The 12,500-nt window shown below is 38.2% G+C and overlaps 2 protein-coding genes across 4 annotated transcripts in view; one reads left to right on the forward strand and one right to left on the reverse strand.

The window, feature by feature from the left end:
- LOC144959871 (uncharacterized) overlaps window positions 1–5,918 on the forward strand; it is a 25,690-nt gene extending 19,772 nt beyond the window's left edge. The window contains exon 10 of the mRNA XM_078892683.1: window positions 5,585–5,918. Coding sequence (XP_078748809.1) covers window positions 5,585–5,818 — 234 coding nt within the window. The 3' untranslated portion in view covers window positions 5,819–5,918. The remainder of the gene's footprint in view (window positions 1–5,584) is intronic.
- A 5,627-nt stretch (window positions 5,919–11,545) lies between these two features.
- The window catches only part of LOC144959875 (uncharacterized), a 32,727-nt gene continuing 31,772 nt past the window's right edge, over window positions 11,546–12,500 (reverse strand). For 2 of the 3 annotated variants that reach the window (XM_078892692.1, XM_078892690.1), the window contains exon 11: window positions 11,608–11,912. In XM_078892692.1, coding sequence (XP_078748818.1) covers window positions 11,747–11,912 — 166 coding nt within the window. In that variant the 3' untranslated portion in view covers window positions 11,608–11,746. Of the gene's footprint in view, window positions 11,913–12,500 lie in introns of all 3 variants that reach the window. The other variant, XM_078892693.1, reaches the window with a different exon arrangement.

The raw sequence follows: 12,500 nt of genomic DNA on the forward strand, positions 1-12,500 counted from the left end.
GTATCATTTTCTTTTTTTTAAGCTTTAAGCCAGTTACTAGGCGAAATAAATTTAACAAATGTGACAAAACCAAAATTGGGACATGGAATGTCAGGACCTGTGCCCAAAAAGGAAAACTAAACAACATTCTAAAAGAAATGAAACGGCTCCAAATAAATATTCTTGGCCTGGCAGAGATGAGATGGAAAGAGCAGGGAACCATGTCAAAACAAGAAAACAACACGACATATAAGATCATATGGAGTGGTGGAACCTCTTTCCAAAAAGGAGTAGGGATGATCTTAGACCAACAATCAACGAAATTTTACAAAGGGCACGTAGCAATCTCAGACAGAGTTTTGCTGGTTAAGCTAAGAGGACCTGTAGTTGACACCAATATTATTGAAGTTTATGCACCAACAGAAGAGGCGACAGATGCAGATATGACGGAGTTTTACCATTCACTAGACAAAGCAAAACTAATGTGTAAATCACAAGAAGTCCTTATGGTAATGGGGGACCTAAATGCTAAGATTGGCAGAGGCAGAAATGGTGACATAATCGGACCACATGGACTCGGAGACAGAAATGAACGAGGAAACATCTGGGCAGATTGGTGTAGAACAAATAAATTAATGATTTCAAACACCTGGTTTCAACAACACCCAAGAAGAACCTGGACATGGCAATCACCAGGGGACAGAGCAAGGAACCAGATAGACTTTATAGCAGTATCATCAAGATTCAGAAATGGCATATTAAATTGCAAAACCTACCCAGGCGCCGATGTAGACAGTGACCATGTCCCAGTTGTTTGTACAGTAAGGATAAAGTTTAAAGCTATTCAAAGAACAGCTGGTAGAGTAAAGAGGGATTACAGGTTATGCAAAGACAATGGCATACAAACAAAAATGAGTGAAGAATTTGAAAATGCACTCATGATACAAAGCCAAAGTGAACCTGATAACGAAAAATGTGAAAAACAATTTGATATATTCCAAAAGTGTGTCAAAGCAACTGCAGAAAAGCATTTACCAATAGCTCAAATAAACAGCAAAAAGGAATGGATGACAAATGAAATTCTAAACCTATTTGAAGAAAGACGAAAATGCAACAGAGGGTCTGCAGAATACCAAACATTGAACAACCACATTAAATCCAAATGCATCGAGGCACACGAGAACTATCTAGACTGGAAATGTTGCGAAATCGAAAGAGAATACAAACCCAACCCCCAACAAGCTCACCAAAGAATAAAAGAACTATCAGGGAAAAGGAAAAGCAAAGCAGCAGGAAGTTGTATCCAAAACAAACAAGGGGAACTGCTATTTGAAGAACAACATATAGAAAGCCGATGGGTAGAATACATAGGTGAACTGTACAATGATCCAAATAGAAATGAACCACCACTGAAATTCAAAGAACCATTAAGCGGACCAAACATCACCAAAAGTGAAATTGAACATGCCATGGAACGAATGAGGGATGGTAAAGCAACAGGCCCTGATGAAATATCTGTAGAGGTATTAAAAAGCCTAGGGGATCTAGCAATTGATGAACTTCACATATTATTCAACAATATATACAAAACTGGGAAAATTCCAGAAGATCTCTGTAACTTTATTTTCATAGCAATACCAAAGAAAGCAGGTGCAGTAAGATGCGAAAATTTTAGAACTATAAGTTTAATAAGCCACATCAACAAAATACTGTTGCGTATAATTATCAACAGGCTAAGGAATAAGATTAACCCCGAAATCGCAGAAGAACAATATGGATTCCAACCTGACAGAGGAACAAGGAACGCAATATACCTCCTCCGTGTTTTAAGTGAAAGAGCTATACAGGTTCAGACCCCACTATACCTCTGTTTTGTCGACTACAAAAAAGCTTTTGATAGAGTACGCCACGAAGAAATACTAAAACAACTGCACTCCATTGGCCCTGATGAGAAAGACCTCAGACTCATGCAAACATTATACTACACCAGCAGGCATCTATCAAAATCGGAAACTCTACAGGAAATTCCATTCCTATTAAGAAAGGAGTCCGTCAAGGGTGTGTTGCCTCACCAGATCTGTTTAATCTATACCAAGAAACAATCATGAGGGGCATAACTAATATGGAGGGAATAAAAGTAGGAGGTCACAACATAAATAATATAAGATACGCAGACGATACGGTACTCATTGCAACATCAGAAATCCAACTTCAAAAGATTGGTGACAAAGTGGTAGTAGATAGTGAAGCCAAGGGAATGGAAGTGAATATCACCAAAACGGAATGCATGGTAATACAGAAAAACCCCGAAAACAACAACACCTGCAATATAACGATTCACGGCGAGCAACTTACCAACGTAGAAAGTTTTAAATACCTAGGTTCAATAGTGACAACAGATGGAACATGTAACCGAGACATACGAGCAAGAATAACTCAAGCCAAACAGGCCTTCATGGACCTGGGAAACATTTTGAAAAACAAACAGATGTCGTTCAGGATTTGATTCCGAGTCTTGAAGTGCTACGTGTGGCCAATCTTGTTATACGGATGCGAAAGCTGGACTACAAATGCAGAAACACAAAAGAACATTGAAGCTTTTGAAATGTGGTGCTTGAGAAGGATGCAGAGAATATCGTATACTGCACACAAAACGAACGAAGAAGTGCTAAAACAAACATACCAACAAAGGAAACTAATGCCCTTAATAGCGGATCGACAACTATCCTTTTTCGGACACATAGTAAGGAAAGATAAGAATGAATACCTGGCAAGTTGTGGAAAAATACCTGGTAAACGCGCCCGGGGGAGACAAAGAAAAACACTCATAGACCAACTGAAGGGCTTCACCAACCTAACAATCCAAGAGCTGTTTGAAAAAGCAAGAGACAGGGAGGAATGGAGAGAGATAATTCATGCAGTATCCGAAGCCTGGACCAGGCATGGAACCTAGAAGAAGAAGAAGATATTCATATGTGTATTTAATAGGCTTCAACAGTTGTGACGTCACTTCCCTCGTAATGACACATAGTAACTCAACGTTTCGGTCCTTGGCCTTCGTCATGAGACAAAAAAAAAACAAAACACAAATATGTAAGGTTACAAAATATCACATTTGTGACCCATCGTATCAAAGCGGTATTATGTCGGGATCCACTCGGTAAGGGAAATTGAATTCATAGCCACAAATATCCAACTTGGGTTTAATTTCTGTACGTTATGGTGGAGTATAAAGACTATTTCTTGCATTGCAAAAACTTCTAAGCTCCAATTTCTCATCATGCTATCTCTAAATTCACTTTTTATGGTCTGAATCTCCCGACATAATACCGTTTTGAGACGGAGGGTCACATTTTGTCAAATGTGGAAACGATGTAATGTATGGAGAGGGTGTTGGATGTGGATGCAGGAAGAAGCGCAAGAGAAGGAAGGCGGGGGGGGGGGGGGGGGGGGGGGGGGGAGAGAGAGAGAGAGAGGAGGGAAATGTATTGTATGTGACATTTATATTGATGATGTATTGATGCCCTTTTATGCTCTTAATTGTTTTGATACTTTGGTTGAATTGTATTATTTTTTAAAGCGCTTTGAGGTTTCGACGAAAGGCGCTATATAAATATGCTTATTATTATTATTATTATTATTATTATTATTATTATTATTATTATTATTATTATTATTATTATTATTATTATTATTATTATTATTATGTTTGTGTTTGTGTGTGTATGTGTGTGAGTGTGTGTGTGTGTGTGTGTGTGTGAGTGTGTGTTTGTGTGTGTGTAAGCAACGCAACATTTTATTATGGCCCATTGCATTAATGTTGAAGAAGGGGGTTTCAGATGGCTCAATTGTTAGAGCACTCGCTTCACAAGCAAGGGAACCGAGATCGATTCCGGGGGGAAATAAAGGGGTTTTGGTTTTTTGCCCTTCTCCGCTCGCCATTGTCCAACCAGCAGCGATTGGGTAGCCGGGTCTGTCAGATCTAGTGGACCAAAGGGTAGCAAGCATTTCCTATTGTCCATTTCAGGCCATATTTAAAATAATAAAATAAATAATTGAGCTTTTATATAGCGCAATATCCACTAAACGTGCGCAAAACGATTTACAAAGAGCCTTGACCAACAGCAACACGTGACATATAGAACCAGACATGACGCCAGTTAGACGATATTTACAATTTTTTTCGACAGAGACAACGCTGTTGACGGCCAGGTACTCATTTTACACCAGAGCACTGTGAGAGAATGTGAGTAAAGAGCCTTCTCCAAGGACTCAACTATGCGCCGAGCGAAGCTCAAACCCAGGTCCTTCCGACCCGAAAAGCGAGTGTCACACCCCAGGACCACATAACGCTTTGAGCACAGTTAGTGGATATTGCTCTATATAAAAAGCTCTACTTTTTTGGTTTTTTTTTTAAACAGTTGGTCATATGTGTAAGTGCATGACATAATCAGCCGGAAGGTGAAAATTTTGGATTTGCATTTTTTTTTTCATTTTCTAAAAGCATATGCTCCCCAGAACATTTTAATCTTTATTGGAAATAAATCGGGTGATTTTTCATGAAGTTATGATCAGGTGTATGGGATAGGTATCCAGCAATTATTCTCACATTTCATTCTTTTTCAACTTGACTTGCTGTAAAAATATTTAGAAGTGAAATTAACTTTGATATTTCCCGAAGATGTACAAGAAGGGTTGATTTAATCATTGATGACAAGAACTCATTTTTGATAAAAATTGACCTTCTAACTAAACTTGGCAATATCTCAGTTCAAACCTTTTCACCATCCGACTGATTACGTCATTCACTGTAACAATATCTCAGTTCTAACCTTTTCACCATCCGACTGATTACGTCATTCACTGTAACAATATCTCAGTTCAAACCTTTTCACCATCCGACTGATTTTGTCATTCAATGTAACAATATCTCAGTTCAAACCTTTTCACCATTCGACTGATTTTGTCATTCACTGTAACAATATCTCAGTTCAAACCTTTTCACCATCCGACTGATTTTGTCATTCACTGTAACAATATCTCAGTTCAAACCTTTTCACCATCCGACTGATTTTGTCATTCACTGTAACAATATCTCAGTTCTAACCTTTTCACCATCCGACTGATTACGTTATTCACTGTAACAATATCTCATTTCAAACCTTTTCACCATCCGACTGATTTTGTCATTCACTGTAACAATATCTCAGTTCAAACCTTTTCACCATCCGACTGATTTTGTCATTCACTGTAACAATATCTCAGTTCAAACCTTTTCACCATCCGACTGATTTTGTCATTCACTGTAACAATATCTCAGTTCTAACCTTTTCACCATCCGACTGATTACGTTATTCACTGTAACAATATTTCAGTTCAAACCTTTTCACCATCCGACTGATTTTGTCATTCACTGTAACAATATCTCAGTTCAAACCTTTTCACCATCCGACTGATTACGTCATTCACTGTAACAATATCTCAGTTCAAACCTTTTCACCATCCGACTGATTACGTCATTCACTGTAACAATATCTCAGTTCAAACCTTTTCACCATCCGACTGATTACGTTATTCACTGTAACATATATCTATTTCCCCACAGATTTACCTAGTTGTGCTCAGCGAAGTCCTGCAGGTCACCAAACACTCCTGGACCTCCATCAGAGTGAAGACCCTGCCCAAGGAATTCTCCACACCGACAGCTGCCCTGGCCCTGGGCATGGCGGTCATGCGTCTGGTCGCAGTGATCGTCCTCTGCTCTGTCGCTGCCGTGGCGATCAGTTCGTCTTATTCTCACAGACGAGCCCGGGGTGGATTCTCATCTGCTTGGGTTTAATGGATGGATGGAGGGAGGATGGTGGATGGGTGGGGAGTCTGACGTCATATCCGCTTGGCTTGGCAACGCCAAGAGATAATTCTAAACAAAGATGTATGGTAGTGTCGAAGTAATATGATGATGGTGATAATGATCGATGGACGAACCTATAATAATAATAATAATAATAATAATAATAATAATAATGATAATAATAATAATAATAATAATAATAATAATAATAATAATAATGATAATATAATAATAATAATAATAATAATAATAATAATAATAATAATAATAATAATAATAATAATAATAAATAATAATAATAATAGAAATAATAATAATTATAATAATAATAATGATGATAATAATAATAATAATAATAATAATAATAATAATAATAATAATAATAATAATAATAATAATAATAATAATAATAATAATAATAATAATAATAATAATAATCTTTATAGTCCAAGAGGCAATGGGAGCGATCTACATTCATGTTTTCGTCCAACCAAGTCATCAATCACGTGATTTGTTGCTATCCAACGATTGGATATTTCTTAACAAATGTAAACACGCTGCTTTGTTTACAAAAGTTATAAACATACACATGTGTCAAACTGAACAAAATGACCAATCGTGATGTTAGATACTTCAAAAACTGTGAACACTTTTCACGATGTGGGTCACTTTGAGCACATATTCCAATGTCACCAATGACCTCGAGCACACGGAAATGTAGTATAGATCATGCCCATTGTTCATTAGGTGACAGCATATTATACATAATATAGGCAAACAGACACACATGAAACAAAACGTGCAAAACCACACACACACACACACACACACACATATATATATATATATATATAGATAGTATGCAGATGACGTCACTCAGGCCTTTGTTATTGTTTTTGCCATCCGCGTTTGTGAGTTGTTCTCACTAAACTGTATTAACCAGACTATAAAAGTTCATGGTTACACAGAGTTTGTGTGTTGGTCCGTTATACTTCCGGATGGCAATGTTGTGAACTCCTTGGCCAAGCGCATTCTATCTATATATATGACACACCATTCCAATGCGTTCCAACTTGTGCGGCTCTGTGGTCAAGTGGTATGACACTCGCTCTCGGATCGGAAGGTCCTGGGTTCAAGCCTCACTCGGCGCATAAGTTGAGTCATTGGAAAAAGCTCTTTACTCACATTCTCTCACCGTACCCGGGTGTAAAATGAATACCTTGCAGTTAACAGAGGTGTCTTTGTCCGAAAAAAATGTAACATCACCTAACAGGCGTCATGGTTTGTCCTATATGTTAAATGTTGTTGCTGTTGGACAGAGACCCTTTGTAAAACGCTTCGAGCACGTTTAGTGGATATTGCGCTATATAAAAGCTCATTGTTTTAGAATGTGCTATTACTTCTGGGTGTGCTATACATTGAAAATTTACTTTTTGGTCGCTAAATCATGACAGTTGATTTGAATTCATACACATTTAGAAAAAAAAAAAGAAATAATGTTTGTTTCCAAAACCACTTGATTGCTTGAGCGGTTATTGAGTGAATTCATTATCTACCAAATTCAGTCCCTTTGTTAGTGGACAAAGAAAAATTGGATTCAATAGTCTGATGTCACGCCGCCCAGCAAAGGCGGCCATCATGGTTCTAAACAAAGAAAATGGGTACGTTATATTCTTCATGCTGGCTAGAACGTTTCATATGTCATGTAATCAGAATGATCAGATTTATAATGTTTTTTCTCTTCTGGATACACTTTTGTGCTCGTTTGAAGAAATATTTCATAAGGGCGTCCGCCATTGTTCCGATAGTTTAGAGCCAGTTACTAAGTTACCATGCGTCATTACGAGGGAAGTGACGTTACGACTGTTGAAGCGTATTCCTCTCTCGGTGTGAAGGCTTGTTTATAAAATGATTTGTGTGTGATTTTGTGAGTTTTGTTCACTCGTAGAACTCATCAAGCCCTAAAAAAGTGTTTACATCACGTGTGCTGTCCTCTTAAAAGTATTCAGCGTGTTGGTTACAACTAAGGGACAGAATCTGTGATTACCGCATTCACCTAACATGTTTTTTGGCATGACACTCGCCTTCGGATCAGAAGGTCACGGGTTCAAGTCCCGCTATGAGCGACATAAAGTAGTTGAGTCTCAAACTACTCACGTGTAAAATGAGTACCTGGCCGTTCAGAGATTTGTCTTTGTTGGAAAAAAATGTAACAGTCGTCAAATCCCGTCCTACAGGTTACGTGTTGCTGTTGGCCAAGGCCACCTTGTAAACCGATTTGAGCACGTTTAGTGGACATTGCACTTTATTAATGCTCAAATTGTTTTAACCCCCTCCGTACCAACTATAGGAAAATCGACAGATTCGTTACGATACAACCAACATTTTTCTTATTCAAAGTTCTTTTGTACATCATAAAATTTAACAAAATGAACAGTGTGTTGTAGAACGTGTTTTGCTCAAGAAATTATGAATGGCAAAAATTTTACTGCTCTTGTGTTTGAGTGATAACAAATATATTTTTGTGTTAGTTTGGTGTGAAGTTTTGGGGAAAATCCTGAAAATGGCTGGTAAGGAGAGTAGTTCAATCTCAAATTTTGTAATTTTCCAATTATTTTTTTTCATTTAAAATTGATATTTGCGACCCTTCGCCTCAAAACGGTATTAAGTCGGGATGGTTAAGATGCTGAAAATAGAATTTATAGCTAGAAATATCAGATTTGGGTTGAGTTTAAATGTGCTATTGAGGGGAATGAATACCATATTTCAGGGTACCAGTACCAATAAATCGAAATTTTGACCAGTTAAGCATTAATTTTGGCTTTTGAGTATCTGGTTCATCCCGACATAATCCCGTTTTGAGACGATGGGTCACCTTTTGCCCAAACTCAACACCGCATAGACGCGGGGAGGGATCACAATTTAATCCTTTAAGAATTAAATAAATCAATTTGTGATAGAACTAGGATTCAGTGTTTTGTAGATGATTTTCTCTGTAATAGGATTCAATAAATAGTCTGGTGTCGTCACGTCCGCCCAGCAACCAGCAGCTTGGTTCTAAACAAAAAAGATTCGGCACTTTTTATACTTCATGCTGGCTAAAACTTGTTCACAATACATGTGATCAGAATGTATAAAAGTCAAAACATGATCAGATTTATAATGTTTTTCTCCTCTGGATACGCTTTTATGATCATCCGAGAAGTATTTTAGACCAACAGTTGGTGATTGGTTCTTACCAGAATGTCTCAATCAAAACTATAGATAGTATGCGCTTGGCTAAGAAACTCACAACATTTGCCATCCGGAAGTATAACAGACCAACACACAAAACTGTGTGTAACTTTGAACGTTAATAGTCTGGATAATACAGTTTAGTGAGAATAATTCTCACTAAACTGTATTAACCCGACTATAAAAGTTCAAGGTTACACACAGTTTTGTGTGTTCGTCCGTTATACTTCCGGATGGCAATGTTGTGAGCTTCTTAGCTAACCAATAGATTATTGACCAATCAAATTACAAGATTTATGACATATTCCCAAGTTCACTTGAACAAACAGAGCTGGTTGTCTGTCAATAACAGAATGAATGAATTCGACAATTTTCTGGGGCTTTTCTTTATTGTTTCAGACCACGAGTTGGGTGATTTTTTATGTATTTTAACTTAGATTCAAAACAAGCCAGTTCTTTTAAGTCTTCTTTTTGTCAGGCAAAAGGTCCATTTGTGACCCCTTGTCTCAAAACGGTATTATGTCGGGATGGACCAGATGCTAAAAGGTCAAATTTAGATTATAGTTAAACTGGTCAAAAATATGAAACGTTGGTATTTAGCACAGTAAAATATGATTTTCCTCCTCCTCTATAAAGCATAATAAACTCAACTTAAGCATGATATTTCCGGCTACAAATTCCAATTTCAGCATCTTAAACATCCCGACTTAATACCGTTTTGAGACGAGGGGTCACATTTATTTTGGGAACACCTGCAAATGTTTTAGCGGTTTGTGCGGCTATGTGGTCTATTGGTATGGCACCCGCTTTCGGATCGGAAGGTCCTGGGTTCGAGCCTCGCGCTCGGCGCATAGTTGAGTCCTTGGAAAAGGCTCTTTACTCACATTCTCTCACCGTACTCAGTTGTAAAAGGAGTACCTGGCCGTTAACAGCGTTGTCTTTGTCCGAAAAATTGTAATATCGCCTAAGAGGCATTATGTCCCGTCCTACATGTTAAATATTGCTGTTGACCAGGGACCCCTTGTAAAGCGCTTTGAGCACATTTAGTGGAAATTGCGCTATATAAAAGCTCAATTAAAAAAGAAAACATTAGCTTAGAGCTCAAAGAAATAAATAACCAATCTATATTTGATCATTTCTTCCATTTAATTGACAAAGAGAGGTGATGTGGACTTGTTGGGGTTTTCTATTGTCAACACATCGTGTTTCTTGATATCTCAGTCATCGTGTTTGGTTGACAAAGGTGACCCATCGTCTCAAAACGGTATTATGTCGGGATGAACCAGATACTCAAAAGCCAAAATTAATGCTAAACTGGTTAAAATTTCGATGTATTGGGTCTGGTACCCTGAAATATGATATTCATTCTCCTCTATAGAACGTTTAAACTCAACCTAAATCTGATATTTATGGCTATAAATTCAATTTTCAGCATCTTAACCATCCCGACTTAATACCGTTTTGAGGCGAAGGGTCACAAAGGGGAAGCCAAGAAACGTCAATATCTTTTGTCTTTGAAGATTAATTATTGGAACTTCTATTCCATTTTATGAGTTTACGAAAGTAATGAAACCGGTGCTGCTCGAAGCTCGAAGAAATAAACAACGATGTGAAATTGAATGTAAGCTTCAATTTAATAATATACGAAAACAGATAAAATGGACGTTTCGGTTCTTCCCCTTTATCAACAAGACAGGATGAAGAAACACTACAGATGAATGAGATAATGTGGTTGTGACGCCACCATCACATTATCTCATTTGTCTGTAGTGTTTCATTCATCCTGTTTTGTTGATGAAGGGGGAAACCCGAAACGTTCATTTTTATCTGTTTTCGTATATTATTAAATTGAAGCTTACATTCAATTTCACATTGTCATTTATGAATTTACGAAAGTTGTTTGTCCTTAGAGATGAAATGGATGCCACTAAACAGCGTGAACCTCCTTAAGAATGAAAATCCTTCCAAGAGACCCCACGAACCCCATTGGGTAAGGGCTAACCCACACCGGAGACTGACTCCGACGACCCGGCACTGACGTCCTCTGCCGTCTTCCGGATAAAGACGTCGGGCACGGGCAAAATACTAAGAATAAAGAGAAGAGCCGCTGGACCTACCCATACCAAACACCCGACGTCCTCTTCCGGTTTTTTGGGGTTTTTTTTTTTTCGAGCTTGGTATGGGTAGGTCTAGTGGCTCTTCTCTTTATTTTGTCCCTGCCCGACGTCTTTATCCGGCAGACGCTAGTACCGGGTCATCGGAGTCAGTCTCCGGTGTGGGTTAACCCTCTCCATACCAACTACAGGAAAATCGTCACATTCGTCAAGATAGAACCAACATTTTTCTTATTCAAATTTAATTCGGACATCATATATATATATATATATATATATATATATATATATATATATATATATATATATATATATATATATATATATAATTTAAAGAAAATGAACAATGTGTTGTAGATAGAACATGTTTTGCTAAAGAAATTATTTATCGCAAGAACTTTACTGCTCTTGTGTTTGATTGCTAAAAAATATATTTTTGTGGTAGTTGGGTGTAAAGTTTTTAGGGAAAATCCTGAAAATGACTGGTAAGGAGAGGGTTACGAATGAAGACCCTTCCAAAAAGACAACCCCCCCCCCCCCCGCCTCAATCCCCATTTGGGTAAACATATCAATGCCAGAAATTATTGTAAGGCCTCATCTTCCGGTCGGCCAACCAGAACCGCCTCTTGAAGCTGGAGCAGGTTGAGGACTTGTAGTCACACAGCTTGTGGATGGAGTCAAATTGGAGCAGGGCTGGGCACGCTCTCACGTAGAAGTAGCCATGTGAACATGTCCTAGGGAATATACAAGTTATTATAATAGGGTTCAATAATAGTCTGATGTCACGTCCTCCCAGAAACCAGCAGCTTGGTTCTAAACCAAGAAAATCGGTACTGTAATTTTTGTTCTTCGTGCTTCATGTGATCAGAATGTATAAAAGTCAAAACATGAAAAGATTTATATGAATTTTTAATTCAGAAAAGTGAGTGGAGCAGGCTCTTGTGTCGATAATAAAAAGGAATTAAGTGAGTAGAAAAGTTCCAGTAGACAATAGAGAATTGAATAAAAACTTCGCGGCGGCAATGGGGGCTCGAACCCGCGACCTTATTGGTACGACAGCTCCGCCTGGCCTTATTGATTCCAGCTGTTTTCTGTCTGGAGCAGGCGCTAGACTGCTATGACGTCACCAATAGAGACTACTACTACTGTGGGGATTGTCACTACTTTTCGTGTCTACTGTAATATCTCTCTCCCCTCTCCCCCCCCCCCCCAAGTGGTGTGGACAGCTCATACGGTAGAGTCACAATCTCCCTGACCAGGCGGAGTTGTCGTACTAGTAAGGTCGCGGGTTCGAGCCCCCATCGCCACCGCGAAGTTTATAT

Source organism: Berghia stephanieae, chromosome 14 (assembly GCF_034508935.2).
Source record: "Berghia stephanieae isolate SIO BIC M18660-M18661 chromosome 14, UCSD_Bste_1.3, whole genome shotgun sequence".
Taxonomy (NCBI): Eukaryota; Metazoa; Mollusca; class Gastropoda; order Nudibranchia; family Aeolidiidae; genus Berghia; species Berghia stephanieae.